At 43.1% G+C, this 15,598-nt stretch overlaps 2 protein-coding genes across 2 annotated transcripts; one reads left to right on the forward strand and one right to left on the reverse strand.

Moving 5' to 3' along the window:
• Positions 1–372: 372 nt before the first annotated feature.
• LOC112930427 (olfactory receptor 9Q2-like) lies at positions 373–1,317 on the forward strand. The gene has a single exon (XM_026012745.2). It carries the CDS (start codon positions 373–375, stop codon positions 1,315–1,317), a length of 945 nt encoding a protein of 314 aa, XP_025868530.2.
• Positions 1,318–10,368: 9,051 nt separating this feature from the next.
• On the reverse strand, positions 10,369–11,346 carry LOC112930434 (olfactory receptor 1S1-like). The gene has a single exon (XM_026012751.1). It carries the CDS (start codon positions 11,344–11,346, stop codon positions 10,369–10,371), a length of 978 nt encoding a protein of 325 aa, XP_025868536.1.
• Between the last annotated feature and the right edge of the window lie 4,252 nt (positions 11,347–15,598).

Consider the following 15,598-nt stretch of genomic DNA (forward strand, 5'->3'; position numbering starts at 1 on the left):
CTTTATTGTTTTTTAGAGAGGAAGAGAAGTGGGGGAGGAGCAGAGGGAGAGAGAGAATCTTAAGCAGACTCCACTCCCCCCGCCTACCAGAACCAAGCCCAGAGGACGTGGGGCTCGAGCTCTTGCCGCTGAGATCATGACCTGAGCCAAAACCAAGAGTTGGATGCCTCACCTACTGAGCCACCCAGGTGCCCAACTTTTTATCTTACCTTATAGTGAGCTCTGTGTTTGTCCATTTCCAGTTAGACCCCAAACTTTGTTTGAGTCCGGTGCTTCCCCTCAGATACCCTGGTTAAAGCTTTCTTACTTGCCATGACTTGCACTTGCCTCCAGCCCCCTCACCTGGCTCTCCTGTCAGTCCTCCACAGGCGCATGGCCAGGAGGAACCACACCATCGTGAGCGAGTTCTTCCTCACTGCATTCAGCGAGCATCCTGAGTGGGGGCTTCCTCTCTTCCTGCTGTTTTTGGGTTTTTATGTCATCACCTTGTTGGGGAACGCAGGGATGGTCCTTCTGATCCGAGTGGATGGCCGGCTGCACACCCCGATGTACTTCCTCCTCGGCCACCTGTCCTTCGTGGACATCTGCTACTCGTCCACCATCGTGCCGCAGATGCTGGTGGTGCTGCTGCAGCGGGGGGCAGCGCTGTCCTACACCTGCTGCGCCGCTCAGTTCTTCCTCTTCACCTTCTTTGCTTCCATCGACTGCTACCTGCTGGCCCTCATGGCCTATGACCGCTACGTGGCCGTGTGCAGGCCCCTGCTGTATGTCACCATCATGACCGAGAAGGCGCGCTGGGGCTTCGTGGCTGGGGCTTATGGGGCTGGTTTCTCCAGCGCCTTTGTTCGAACAGTCACAGCCTTCTCCCTCTCCTTCTGTGGGGACAATGAGATTGACTTTATTTTCTGTGACCTTCCCCCTCTGTTAAAGCTGACCTGTGGAGACAGCTACACCCAGGAGGTGGTCATTGTTGTGTTTGCCATCTTTGTCATGCCTATTTGTGTGGTGGCGATCTTGGTGTCCTACCTGTTTATTGTTGTGGCCATTATGAGGATCCCCTCTGCGGGGGGCCGGGCCAAGACCTTCTCCACCTGCGCGTCTCACCTCACGGCTGTGTCCCTCTTCTTCGGCACCCTCATCTTCATGTACCTGCGAGGTAACGAGGACCAGCCCTCCGAGGGAGACCGAGTGGTGTCAGTGCTTTACACAGTGGTGACTCCTCTGCTGAACCCCTTCATCTATAGTCTGAGGAATAAGGAAGTGAAGGAGGCATTTAAGAAAGCTCTGAACAGGCCAAAGGCTTCTGGAAGGCCCTAGATGGACTCTTGCCAAATATGTTGTTCCTTCGTTTCTCCATCCTATCCTCAAGTAGCACCTACTTGGGGAAACTTTCCCAGGCAACCCTACTTAAAATTGCACCCGAACTTCCCCTCTCCACTTCCTGACTTATTATTCTATGAAATACTTGCCACCATCTGATATACTATATGCTGCATATTTGATGTTGTCTCAATCTCAACAATTAAAAAGTAGACTACATGAGGTGAAGCATTTTTATCTGTGAGATTCATTTCTGTGGTGTGCAGTGCCTAGCCAAGCACCTAGCACAGCACCTAGCACAGCACCTAGTAAGCACATAAAAGGCACCCAGTAAATATGTGTTGAATAAATACATGACTCTCAGGTTCCAGAGTCAACCTTTGTGTCCACCTTCCTTAGTTCTCAGTTTGTTTGTTTTTATCTGCCAAGTGTGTTTACCTACTTTATAGGACTAGATTCTTGAGGATCCAATGCATGGACCATCTCTGTCTTATTTGGTAATATCTGTTGAATGCTGTACACAGCATTTACTTAATGAGTGAAGTAAAAATATTTGGCAAATCCAAAAGCTGTCTACAAAGGCAACTTCTGTTTTGATCCAAAGGGATTTTTCCAAATCCCATCATTTATTCTTTCATTGTTTCCTTCTTAATGTTTCTGTGGATTTTGGCTAATAATAAAAAATTATGGATAGTAACTAACATTTTTCAGACAGTTACCACTTTCTAGGAATTGTGATGTGTGCTGCAGGAATTATCTGACCTCTCACCACGACACGGGGAGGCTTAGCTCTGCTTTATAGGGAGAGGAGGCACCAGAGATTCAGAGAGGCTGAGCAGTTTTCCCCAGGACAGGAAGCAAGTGGTTGAATGGGGCTTCCAGCCCAGCGGAGCCTGAGCTCTTATTTGCCATACACGGTCTGCTTCTACAATCTTCAGTCACTCAATCTGGAATTTATTGTTATTGCATATTTATTTTTTCTTTTATCATGAAAAGAAAAGACACAAGTCCAATCTGTAAAGGTATGAGGCAGTCAACACATTTATTTTGCAGCCCTGATGTGCTAGTATTGCATGATGTGAGAGCAGGTGTCTGTGTGTGTGTGTGTGCGTGCGCCTGTTGTTGTATATGAGCAAATGACGTGTGTACGTTAAATAAATGGCAGCTTCTGAGCTTTAGGAATTTTCATTTTAAGGACCTACAGGACAAAACTTTTAGAAAAGAGTTGGCTGGGCATGTTTAGGACAAGATATAGAGGAAAAATTGCCCTGGGAGCCAAGAGATTTAAGTTTACACGCCAGTCTTTGTATGTGTTTTTGCACAAATCACTTAGAAGCTGCAGAATGGGTAAAACAACCCCACAGAGTGCATCTTGGGGGCTGTTTTTCCAACATTAACTTCCATGCAAGTGTTTCTCTGACACCTCAGCTTCTGTGGCAAGGGATAGAGGCGTTTGTGTTATAGGAGATCTCAGGGTTTGGCACCAAAGTGTCCAGGCTGTCACTTCACAGCTGTATGACTTCAGATTAGTGAGGGCCTGTCAGTCTGTTTTCTCAACTGTGAAATAAAACTTATTGAGCATTTACTCTGAGCCAGGTTTTATGTGTATCACATTTATTCTCATGGCAACTCGGTACATGTGGGCAACAGGAAGGTGCTGGGTGAAGTTCTGTAAACATTAATTAGTGTGATTATGGTGATTGTCCCAGGGTTCACAGCCCAGTGGGCATCTGCGGGCCTCTTCATTTCAGAGCTCTCTAGAACCTCTCTTCTGGGCTGAGATCAGCATTGGGTCCAGACACCTCCAGAAGTGGAGTTCACTAAATTTTTTTTTTTTTAACTTGGCTCTTAAAGGAACATACACTTAAATACACAAATTAATGCTGGGCACTAATGCTAAAAGCTTTATGTGAATGATTTACTTTAGTCCTAACAACTTGAATGGAAAGTCATTCTGATTGATCTCATTTAGCAAAAAGGAGGATACAGAAGCCAAACAGGTGATACAACCTGCCCAAGTTCTGCAGCAAGGAGCAGCTGACCAGAGAGTACCTTATCTCGTCTCTCTCACTCCAAAGGGTGTGCTCCTAGATGATATTCTTTGGGCATTTCCCCTTCTGTCCCTCCCAGGCTCCAATTCTCAGGTTGGAGAAAATCATTTCAGAAGCATCTGGATTTCTGTTGCTTCCAATACGTAGTTCTTAGTTCCTCAGTATGGTGCCTCCAAGCAGTCACTGACCTTGCCTTCATGTCTTCCTTGTCAATCTTTAGTAATGGCTTAAGAATTCAATATTTCTTTCCAAACACTGACAAATCGTTATTTTTTACCATTTAATATGTATTTAATTATTTTGATCTATCTATCTATCATCTATCATCTATCTGTCATCTATCAAATCCAATCTCTGCTTCTGTGTTTGGTTTTCTTAGATTCCACATACAAGTGAGATCATACAGTGTTTGTCTTTCTCTGCCTGACTTATTTCCTTTCCAATACAGTGTTGAATAGAAATTATGAGATGGCACGTTCCTCTCCTGTTGTTGATCAGAGGGGAAACTTTCACCAATCACTATGTAGGGTTTTCATAGATACTTTTTGTCAGCTTAAGGGACTTCCCTTGGATTCCTAGTTTGTGAGAGTTTGTTTTTTTTTAAATTATTAATGGATTTTGAATTTTGTCAGAAGATTTTTCTTATTCACTAGGATGATCATATAGTTTGATTTTGTGCTTTTTTTAAAAAAGATTTTTATTTACTTATTCATGAGAGACACAGAGAGATAAGCAGAGACACAGGCAGAGGGAGAAGCAGGCTGCCTGCGAGGACCCTGGGATTATGACCTGAGCCAAAGACAGACGCTCAACCACTGAGCCACCCAGAAGCCCCTATTTTGTGCTTATTAATAGGTAGATTACATTGATTGCTTTTGGAATGTTAGGTGATTCTTTTATTTTTAGGATAAACTGTACTTGGTTACAATATAGTATTGCTTTTATTATAAAAAAAAAAAGTAGAAGATGTTCCTGAGCATTCTTGGTTGGTTAAAAAGATCACAGATGGTATTGCCTGAAGCCATATGCCAGTTTCAAAAGGAGACTGTACTTCTGAGTCATCTAAATTCCTCTATTAAAAGGAGAATAAAGAGAGAAGGGCATAAGCAATGGAAGGAAAATGGGAACAAAGAAGAAATTTGAGATGTTTTCATCTTCTGGGAAAGTGTTGTGCGGGCGGTGGTTTTCATGTGGATTGTTCTTTTTTTTTTTTTTTATTGGAGTTTGATTTGCCAACATATAGTATAACACCAGTGCTCATCCCGTCAAGTGCCCTCCTCAGTGCCCGTCACCCGGTCAACACATCCCCCTGTCCACCTCCCCTTCCACTACCCCTTGTTCATTTCCCAGAGTTAGGAGTCCATCTGGATTGGATTCTGAGGTTGCAGGACTGGTAGGTTGCTGGGGATGACTGCTGCCCCGGGGTGATGAGCAGATCACAAAGGAAGATCAAATGGCTGATGGTTTGGCTTCTGTGATATTTAAAACAGCTGATCCCTCTTTTTTCTTGGAAGAATTTTCACTTTCTTCCTCAGTCTTCCTGACTTGACTTTATTCTAGTTTCCTGCCTCCCCAGCTCCTGCTTCTCTGACTTCTGTGCTGGATCCATATTTCTAAATGTTAGAGTCATGCAGGGCTTGGTCATAGGTCTTTCTCTGTCTCTCTGTAGTCGCCCCTAGGTAATTTCACCCAGTTCCATGGATCAAATACAGAAAATATTTAAATAAAATTCAGTCTTCTCAGCCATCAGAAAGGATGAATACCTATCATTTACATCCACGTGGATGGAACTGGAGGGTATTATGCTGAGTGAAATAACTCAAGCAGAGAAAGACAATCATCATATGGTCCCACTCATATATGGAATATAAGAAATAGTGCAAGGGGCCATAAGGAAAGGAGGGGAAACTGAGTTGGGAAAAATCAGAGTGGAAGACAAGCCATGGGAGACTCCTAACTCTGGGAAACAAAACAAATGGTTGCAGAAGGGGAGTTGGGTGGGGGATGGGGTGACTGGGTGACGGGCATTAAGGAGGGCACTTGATGGGATGAGCACTGAGTGTTATACTATATGTTGGCAAATTGAATTTAAATTAAAAAACAAAAACAAAAAACCCCCAAAATCTTCTCCATGGCCTGAAACGGTTCAGCCAAGTTGGGTCCCGAGCTACCACCATGACTGTTTACCTCCCCATCCTCCCTAGTCCACCTGGCTCACTGTTCTGTGAGGGTGCCACCCTGTTCCTGCAGCAGGATCTTTCTCGCCTACTCTTCCCTTTTCCTGGACTGTGTTTACCCAGATCTTCTCATGGATCATTCTCTTATTTTCTTCAGTTCTCTGCTCAGATTCCTAAGAAAGGCCTTCCCCAACTCCTCTCCTCTCCATCTCAAATAGCTAGCTAGTCCATGCGGGGTCACTGTCTACCCTCTGACCCTCCTTCACTTTTTATCACAGGCCTTCTTGCTACATCATAGTATGGCCATCATTTATTTATTCATACATTCCCTGTTTGTCACCTCCTCTGTGAAGGAAAAGCCAGGAAAGCAATGACACTGTCCTGTTTTGCTTTTGAACTCTCACTAGGAACTCAGAACTTATTTGTTTAGTAAATAAATTAATGCATATTTGCTGACACTTTATGCATTAGGTTTTTTGTATGTGCTTATGTTTATTAGAGCAATTAATTTTTCTATTTCATATTGTAGATAGTTATCTACATTTCCATCTTTATGAATTATGGTAAAGGTCTCTTAAAAGCCCAGGCATCTTTATTTTATTTTTTAATTTTTATTTTAAAAATGTTTTATTTAAATTCAATTTGCCAACATATAGTATAACACTCAGTGCTCATCCCATCAATGCCTTCCTTAGTGCCCGTCACCCAGTTACCCCATCCCACCAGCCTTCTCCCTGAATCAGGTTTTACAAGTCATGCCTACCATCATGTATGGATTTTTTTTCAGTTTATTTTTCTAAACATTTATCTTTCATTTGTGTTACCTCCATTTAGGTGGCAGGGGTTTCTGTTAATTTATTCATAAGGCCACAAATTGGCTTTTTTCAGGTACTGCTATCACAAAAGCACAAGAATAGTATAAAGTTCAGTTGACTGCTTTGCGCAAAATCTTTATGTATTCTAAAATCTAATGACATTAATTATTGGCTAAATATTGTCTTTGTTTATCCAGTCTTACAAATCACTTAAAATTATTTTTGTGTCAGTTTCTCTCTCTGGTTTGTGAATGCACCGAGGGCACAGACTGTGAATTACCCATCCTTTTAGTCCCAGGGCCAGAGCCAGAGCCTGGTAAATAGAAGGCTTATCACAGATGTTTGTTGAGATGACAAATACAAGAATCTTTTAGAGGAATTCGGGCATCTAGGTCCAGATGTATGCCTCTTTTCTGTGAAAACTTGTCAAGGCTTTCATAAAACTTTGCGGTTCTTTATTTTCTTAATCATTTGTCTTTTGTGTCTTAAACTTAATCCTAATTCACTTCCTCAAGCAAAATCCCAACTTGCATCCAAATCCATCCCTACCAAATTAGCTTCCCTGTTACTCACTGAGAATGGAACTGTGTCTTAGATTGGATAAGGTTTGGAGCCTAGGAGCTGGAGGAAATGGAGGGCTGGCTCACAAGGATGATGACCAATTCAAACCATATTACCTGGTTCTAACCCTGCTGGTTATTATTATATCACATACTGGGCTGGATGAAACCAGAAGAGAGAAAATTACAGATCTGCCCAATTGATGTTTCTGTAACTGAGAAGATTCTGGAACCATGTTAAGCATGACGGTCTAAGAGGCAAGATAGTTTATCTTTCTCAAAATAAAAAAAATATTTTTCTTCCTAGAGTGACAGTTAGTGTAAAATGTTAAAGCAATAACAGTGTTATGTAAATCCCTGCATTTTTTGAGACAAAACCCACTATTTTTGTTACGTACTGTTGTATAACAAACCACCCCGAAATGTAGGGACTTAAAACAAGGACAGTCATTTTACTGTTACCTCTCGCAGTTCTAGGAGTTGACAGGACTCAGCCAGGCAGTTTTCACTTGGGGTCTCTGGTGCTGACAGCCCATGCGGACACTGGATCAGCTAAATGTTCTCTCACTCCCATGGTGGAGACTGATGGGAGTCATCCAGAGACTCAAAGGCTGAAACAGCTGGAGCTCCTTGGGCATCTCTCTCTGACTCTCTGAGACCTTTCCACATGGTCTCTCCAGCATGGTGGCTTCAGAGTAGTGGGACTTTTTACAGGGAAACTCAGAGCTCCAGAGGTGCATGTCCTGAGAAGCTGGAAGATGGAGGCTGTACTGGCTTTTCTAAGAGTCTTAGAAATCATGTAGGACAACTTGTAGGGTGCTCTATTAGTCAAAACAGCCCCAAAGTCCTCCAGGTTCAAGGAGAGAGACACAGACTCCCATTTTTTGATAAGGATGTGGCAAAGTTCTTCAAGGATGGAAATATTCTTGTGACCATTATTGGAAAACACGATCTGAAACAACCACTGTCAATATTCTGTTGACTCTTTTCCTAGGCATCTCTTTCTGCATATGCTATTCTACATAAATGGGTTTTCATGATAATGCTGTTGTAGTATCTTCTTTGTTCATATTAGACCAATTGTTATATTACAGAGAAAGAAACTGAGGTTGGTAACATGGCTTGTCACACAGTAAGTTAGCTACAGACTCCAAGTCTCTTGATTACAAATCTAGACTCTCTACTGCTTTCTGTGTAGTAGTGAAGGCAGGGTTCATGTGGGAGCTGTGGGTGGAACTGGGTGGATTCTGAGGTATTTGAGGAAGGACTAAGAGGCTAGTTTGGTAACTCATATAAAAGCAAGTGGATTTTAAATTTATAATGAAGACTCAAATTAAGCATAAAAGTTTGAGATACCAGAGACAAAGGTGGGTGGCTGATTATATATTTCCTCTTAAAGAGGTTAGATTTTTATAAGTTTAGAGAAGAAGAGAAGTCTTATTAGATTGGGGATAAATAAACATAGTTTGGTAGGGCAAGTGGATTGAGATTGGGAGCCAGGGGACAGTTACAAAAGAGGAATACTTTTTTTTTCCCCGAGTGTCCATGATATACTAAGAACTATGGTAGTTGCCTGACATACATGTCCATTTAGCCACAAACAGCTTAAGTAAATTAGATGATTTTCCTTGGATCACGCAGTTGAATCACAACTTCCTGAAAAACCAGGATTTAGAACCAAATCTCCTCATACTACAACACAATTGTTAGAGGAATTAGATTAAATAACTAGTAATAGTTTGCTCCAAAGCTGAAAATATTTTTAAAAAGAATCCGGACAGAGAAAAAGACCATGCTCTTCTGGGAAGCTCTAGAGTATATTTGAGGTAGAGATATCTCCAGCAGACATCTCCATCAACCAGTTGGCATCCAGATTCACAGAAATCCCAGAGCAGGAGGGGAACTCAGAGTTCATGTGGTTCAATAATGTTTTAGGTCACCTGAAGGACATTTCCAGAATATAAGAGCCTGATTCCTTCGCTGGAGTCTGGGTTAGTAGGTGCAGGGTGAACTTGGGAAAGAAAACAGTAAAACTTTGTTTGTAGCCTTTGTCAGCCTCAAAGAAGTCTGAGGTTTGACTGTTGGTCTAATCCCTCTTGCAATAGGTTCCAAAACTGTCTACATGTATGCTGGATCCAAGAGGCAGGTCAGCTCTGCTGTAATGGTTTTGAAGCACTTGACCACTTTTATCTGTTTTTTAAAATTGGTTGTGGAAGAGTCCGTATTTGATGAGAAACTTACGTTTGCTGAGATGCAGCTACACCAGAACAGGGGTAGGCATATACCCTTAAGGGGACTGTCAAGAAAGAAGGCATAATGCCTAAGGAACCCCAGAGCTGAAGTTTTCCTGAACCTAGGTGGTCCACACCCACTGAGTACTCTCTCTCTCATGACCATGAACATTCCAAGTATGGAAAGACCAAGATATTTAGAAGCTGTGCCTGGGAATCATGAGACCTCTACTGTCATGTCATTGTGTATGTTGTGTGGCTGTCCTGTACCCTTACAGTTTTCTCAAAGCTTGACAATTGGTATATATTGTGAGTTTAATTGCCAAACTGAACCCAAGACCACTGCAGCTGGTTGAGCAGAGAAGGCACCTGCAAGGTCTGAGAATGTGAATTCCTTTAGGAAATTTCCTCTAGATAATTCTAATATATACCCTCAGTGAGAAACAACTGGAACCAATGGCCTTATTTTATAGATGAGAAAATAGGCTGAAGAAAGTGAGTTGACATGCCTTACATCTCATAACTACTCAGGGAAGAGTCAGGACTAGACCTGATGCCTTCTATGTGTATGTTCTCTGATTTTTTGTTGAATGCATTTTCCCAAATGTGCTTTGCATACTGGTCCTATGAACTACTTTGTGATGAATCAGGTTATATATGATTAAGTTTAGTTTTGAGAATTGCTACATGCCATACTATCCTCCTGGAACTGTATACTATACCAAAGGCTCTGAGAAGTACCAAATGTCTCTGAGAAGACATTTTGCTTCATTGAGCTCAGGGTTGCCCCCAAATTATTTGGATGTGGGACCTTTCTATGAACATCTTACTGGATAGTGGTTCTGGCAAAACAAACTTTGAGAAAAGTGGACCTAGAAAAATCTATATTGAATAAAGGAATTAGTAGCAACTGTTTTCAAGGCTGTAAAACAGAGACTGTATGTACTACCTTCAGTTCATATTGTCTGAGGTATAAACAATATGCACCCATTTGTAGTAACATAGATTCGAATCAAGATATGCATTATGCTTGTGACTTACCAAGGGGGTTAGGGCTTCATTTCCAAGACCAGAGCTATGTGGAAAAGCCCCAACCCCTCAAGGGTTGGAATAGAAGGCAGATCTAAAGCTGAACTGTCACATCAATGCCACAAACTCTGGGCAGAATCATCCAAATGGTTATGAGGATAAAAAGAATTCAGATGTCCAGGGCATCAAAGGCAGGAATGTTTTCTATTAATGAGCTTTCTTAGGGCACCTTTCATGTCCTTGTTCCTCAGGCTATAGATGAAGGGGTTTATCATGGGTGTCACCACAGTGAAGAGCACTGCACCAATCTTATCTCTGTCATCGGGGTGAGTGGATGAGGGGAAGAAGTAAACCCCTATAATGGTCCCATAGAAGAGTAATACAACAGTCAGATGAGAGCCACAGGTGGTGAAAGCTTTCCACTTTCCCTCCATGGATGAGATTCTCAGGATAGCCTTGACAATGCAGATGTAGGAGAAGAGAATTAAGGCAAAGGGGAAGGTGACAACTGATGAGCCCACGATAAACAACATGAGTTCATTGATACTTGTGTCTGAGCAGGACAGTTTGAGCAGAGGAGCCAAGTCACAGAAGAAGTGTGGGAGAATGTTGCTGTCACAGAAGAGCAATGGAATGAGCAGAAGGGTGTGTGTTAGGGCGACCACGTTACTGAGGACCCACGGAATGACTGTGAGCAAAACGCAGATTCTGGGTTGCATGAGGGTCACATAGTTCAGAGGGTGGCAGATAGCCACAAAGCGATCATAGGCCATGACTCCCAAGAGGAAATTGTCAATAACAACAAACACAATAGAAAAGTACATCTGTGTGATGCAGCTTTCATAGGAGATAGATTGAGTTTTGGTCTGAATATTCATCAGCATCTTGGGGACTGAGGTGGATATGGAGGAAATATCAGCAAAGGACAGATTGGCAAGGAAGAGATACATGGGAGTGTGAAGGTAAGAATCCAAGCCAATGGCCAGAATGATGAGCCCATTCCCGACCACAGTGACCAGGTACATACCTAGGAAAAGCACAAAGAGAAGCTTTTGGTGCTCAGCCTGGCTGGAGAGTCCCAGAAGGAGGAACCCAGAGATGGTGGTTCGATTTCCTTGATGCATATATCTGCTGATCTGGAGAAAGAAACACAAGGGCTTCATGCCCCCAAAGAAAAACCAGTATGGTACCATTTGGCTATGGCCATTGCAAGGAGGTGGAGTTTGTTTTTCGCAAAACAAACTTTTAAGAGACTACTTAAAAAGGAACTATGTCAGCAGTGCAGACACTCAGGAAATGCCCTAGAAAGGAAAGACAGCCATCACCATAGACATTTCTCCATGAACACATTTTAAATTTGAGCATGACTCTGAGAGTTATGGTTATGTTAAATGTAGTTAAATGTCTTAAACCAAGGATAACAGAAGAGATGTACTCCATATTCTAAAGACGCTAGATATCCCTGAAAGGAATTACTTAAAAATGAACAGAATGGCCCTATACCCTTTCTCAGCATTCACTTTCATCTTGAAATCTAAGAAGACACAAATGGGAAGAGCCATTGAGTGAAGCTTTTGGGAAGGAGACATGAGGTGGGGGTTAGGAGTGCTTACTGAAATACACCGCCATGTGGGTGCTCCTGCACACTCCCGTTAGGGGGAGGCCGCCAGAAGAGCTGCTCTTGGACAATGTGTACAGGAAGGGAAGCCAGACATTTGCTTTGCTGATGGCTAGATGTTAGGTGAAGAACGGAGAAAGTTTAAGGGGCTTCTTAAGAACCTGAAGACTTGTGTTCGCGTCCCACTTCTAAAGGTGAGAGGCTCACTGGATTAGGCCCTTGTGGCAGGGGTGGGGGCAATTCTGCACCCTCACCACGACATGGCATATTTGAATAGGTGAGTTTCCCACAGGTCAAGTAAGTGCTGTCGGTTGCTGTTGGGACTCCAGCCAAAAAAGTAGCCTGACAGAGGAGAGGAAGCTGTAGCAGTGAGGTCATGGAATGGCTCTTTTGTGAAAGGGGGATCATAAAAAATCAGGGAGAAAATTCATTGCCTGAAGCAGTTGTCTGGGAAAGGAGGCTTCTGGAGAACCCCAAATAGTGTCATGACAGAGCATGCCTGCCACATTAAATTCACCCACTGCCAGTCTTCCATGGCAGCAGACTTGAAGACTTTAATCCTAGTACCCACTCCCATTCTTCCTTCCCACTACGCATACTCAGGCTACCTGAGCTCCAGGGGTAGGACCTATGCTTTGAAGCATGTGAAATTGAAGTTTGAAATTGGGCTAGGCTTTTGAATACCTGGAAGTGGGTCTTTAGTACCAAAGTAGAAGTTATCTTTAAAACTAAAATTGACCAGGAAGCTAGAACGACCACCGAAGGTGTAGCCCGGAGCCAGGGAAGGGAGACTGGACCCAGTCTGGTTTCTCTGTGGCCAGTTGAAAAGAACAGTGACCCCAGAGCCAGAGCATTGGGTTCCTTCCCATCTTTCTGCTCTCCTCATATTGCCTCCTCTCACTCTTCCTGTTTCTTCACTAATCTCTGAAAAGTTAGGGATAGCCACAACCCCAAATGACTTTTCCTTCCATGAGGAAGCCAAAACCTAGGAATCCTCCTCCTCTGGGATTCTGGAAAACCAAAGGGCAGTGGATACCGAGAGTAGATCTGAGCAGGTCTCCTTGCCCCTGAGAAGCTTGGCTTACAAATCCGAGAGAGGAAACTTACCTACAGAGGGGAGACTCCCACCCAAAGCTACAATGAGATGAACTGGCATACATCTATATCTAAATCTCAGGACAAGACACAGACCTGCCTTAGAGGATCCTGTGTTCACTGAGCCCTGGGTTTGGGCTTGACTAAAATGGCAAAAGGTGACATGTGTAGTTTTGAGTGACAATCTCTAATTTCACCTTCCTCCACTGTCTCTCCCACTGTCCCCTAGTCCCACACTAATTGTTTTGAGTCCCTGAGGCACTTGTCTATCTGGTGAAGAGCAGCACTAATGTCTAAAAAGACCCACCTCTGAAGGATGGTAAGATCTCAGGAAGTTACGGGAATCTAGACCCATTAGCTTAACTGATTGTTGACAGGGTAGCAGGGGAGAGCCTGAGAGCTGCTCTTATGTATTTTTCAGAACCAAACTCTTTTCCCAAGTACAAGTCCTGGTGCTGGGCTCTCAGGGGACATTTAGTTCTTTTGATGTCACTGGGGATCATATCCCTGAAGCATTTTCCTCAAACAAACCTTTGTTTTCAAATCCCAGCCTCAGTGATGTAAATGAGGAATAGATGGGCAGCTCTGCTTTTTTGTTTTTTGTTTTTTTTTGTTTTCAGGTGTCTTTTTCCACTTGTGCTTTCCTTGTTGCTGCTCTTTGGAGCAAGTGAATTGTTTGCTGTGTATCTTGTGTTCTCAGAGATGGTAAATATTTTGAACTCCTGTTTCCTATGTAATGCCTAGTAGAGGAGGAGCACTTAGTAAATACCTCAAGAATTGAGTGAAATTCCTGCAGTAGGGGTTATGACTCCAAAGAGATGCCATCTGTAGTGGAAGGGGAGATGCCTTTGTACCCCTTAAATGGATGGTAGTGTTGGAAGGGAATCCCGGGATTCAGGAATTCAACAGTCAGGGCTCTTAGCTGTGACTAATGAATGAAATAAACTCTAGGTTTTAATATTGAAAAGAAACATACTGGAGGCACCTGGGTGACTCAGTGGTTGGGTGTCTGCCTTTGGCTCAGTTTGTGATCCTGTGGTCCTGGGATTGAGTCCCACATCAGGCTCCCTGCGTGGAGCCTGCTTCTCCCTCCAACTGTGTCTCTGCCTCTCTCTGTGTGTTTCTCATGAATAAATAAATAAAATCTTAAAAAAAAATACTGACATGATTTGGGATGGTTCACAGATATACTGAAATGGGCAAACCCTGATATGGGCAGGAGCAAGGAATGCTATATAGCCAGAGATAGGGCCTAAATCAATACATCCCTTTTAATGCTTACATGTGCCTCCTAACATAGTGCAGGTATTTCTTGCCCAAACCAGGAACACTCCCTCCCTCCTCAACAGGAAATGATTTGACCTATAGACTAACTGTATAGTTATTCACTGGTAATTTTTAAAATAACTGGGTAATGGAGAAGAAAGAGAGGGCGAGCTATTCTATTGTCTATCCATCTGGTCAGAGCTAGGTAGGAAATGTGGGTGGAACCATAGCATTTATTTCTGTACCTTGCCCATGAGACATAATTATGAGTTCCTTCTTCTACTACTGCTATGGTCTGAATGTTTGTGTCCCCCCTAGATTCATATGTTGAGACCTAACCCCTGGAATGCTGGTAGTAGGAGGTTGGGGAGGTGTCTTTTGGAGGTGATTAGGCCATGAGGGAGCTCTCTTGAATGAGATTAGTGCCCTTAGAACAGAGACCCCAGAGAGTCCCCTCTCCCTTTCTGCCATGGAGAAGACAAACATCTATGAGCTAAGAAGTGAGCTTCCACCAGACAATGAATCTGCCCATACCTTCATTTCAGACTTCCGACGTTCAGAAGTGTGAGAAATAAAGCTCTGTTGTCATAAGCCACCTCATTTATGATAGTTTGTTATAGTAGCCTGAAATGACTAAGACAACTACTATCTTAAATGGGTCTTCTAGAAAGCAGACCTGGGAGCAAGAATTTAGATCTTGACATTCTGTTTGGAAGATAGGGAGGTGAGGACATCAGAGGGAAGGAGGCAAGGCTAGATGCAAACAACATGGCAAAATGCTTTACTGCAGGGAGATTGCACATAAGCACGAAGGGACCAAAATCAGTTAGCAGACGTGTTCACTCAGCATGTGGGACTCCACTCCAAGGAGATACCACAGCCAGGAGTTCAGGGAGGAGAAAAGGAAGAGATGCTCCTGAACCTTGTTCCTTGTCATCTCTTGCTTCTTGTTGACCGTGGGGACTTGACTCTTCTGAACTTCTAGTCATCCAATTAGGCCCTTCATGGTGTTAAAAGACAAAATTCAACCAAGTATATTTGAAAATCTGATTTGCTTTACTAAGGGATTCATGAATTGAGTGCCATTGCACTAGCAAGTAGAGGGGAATTCTGAGGAGCTGTACAAAATGGGAAGTTTTTAAAGAAAGTAGGAGGAGAGACAAGGAAGTTCTTAATAAAAGAAAAGGATTGTTTCAAGGCAAGGCCATATTCCCTTAGGAGGAAGGGCTGGAGATCTTGTTGTATAGTTCACCTCATCTTCTCATGGGGAAGAGAACCCACCTCATGGATGACCTCACTGCTGCTGATCAGATAATCCAAGATTGGTTTAAAATTCCAGTTTGATGTTGAAACTGCAAGAAGTCTTGGGGCAAGTGATTCCAAAAGCTGCACTTAGGGCACTAATCTCATTCAAGAGAGCTCCCTCACCACCTAAT

The sequence above is a fragment of the Vulpes vulpes genome, chromosome 5 (assembly GCF_048418805.1).
Source record: "Vulpes vulpes isolate BD-2025 chromosome 5, VulVul3, whole genome shotgun sequence".
NCBI lineage: Eukaryota > Metazoa > Chordata > Mammalia > Carnivora > Canidae > Vulpes > Vulpes vulpes.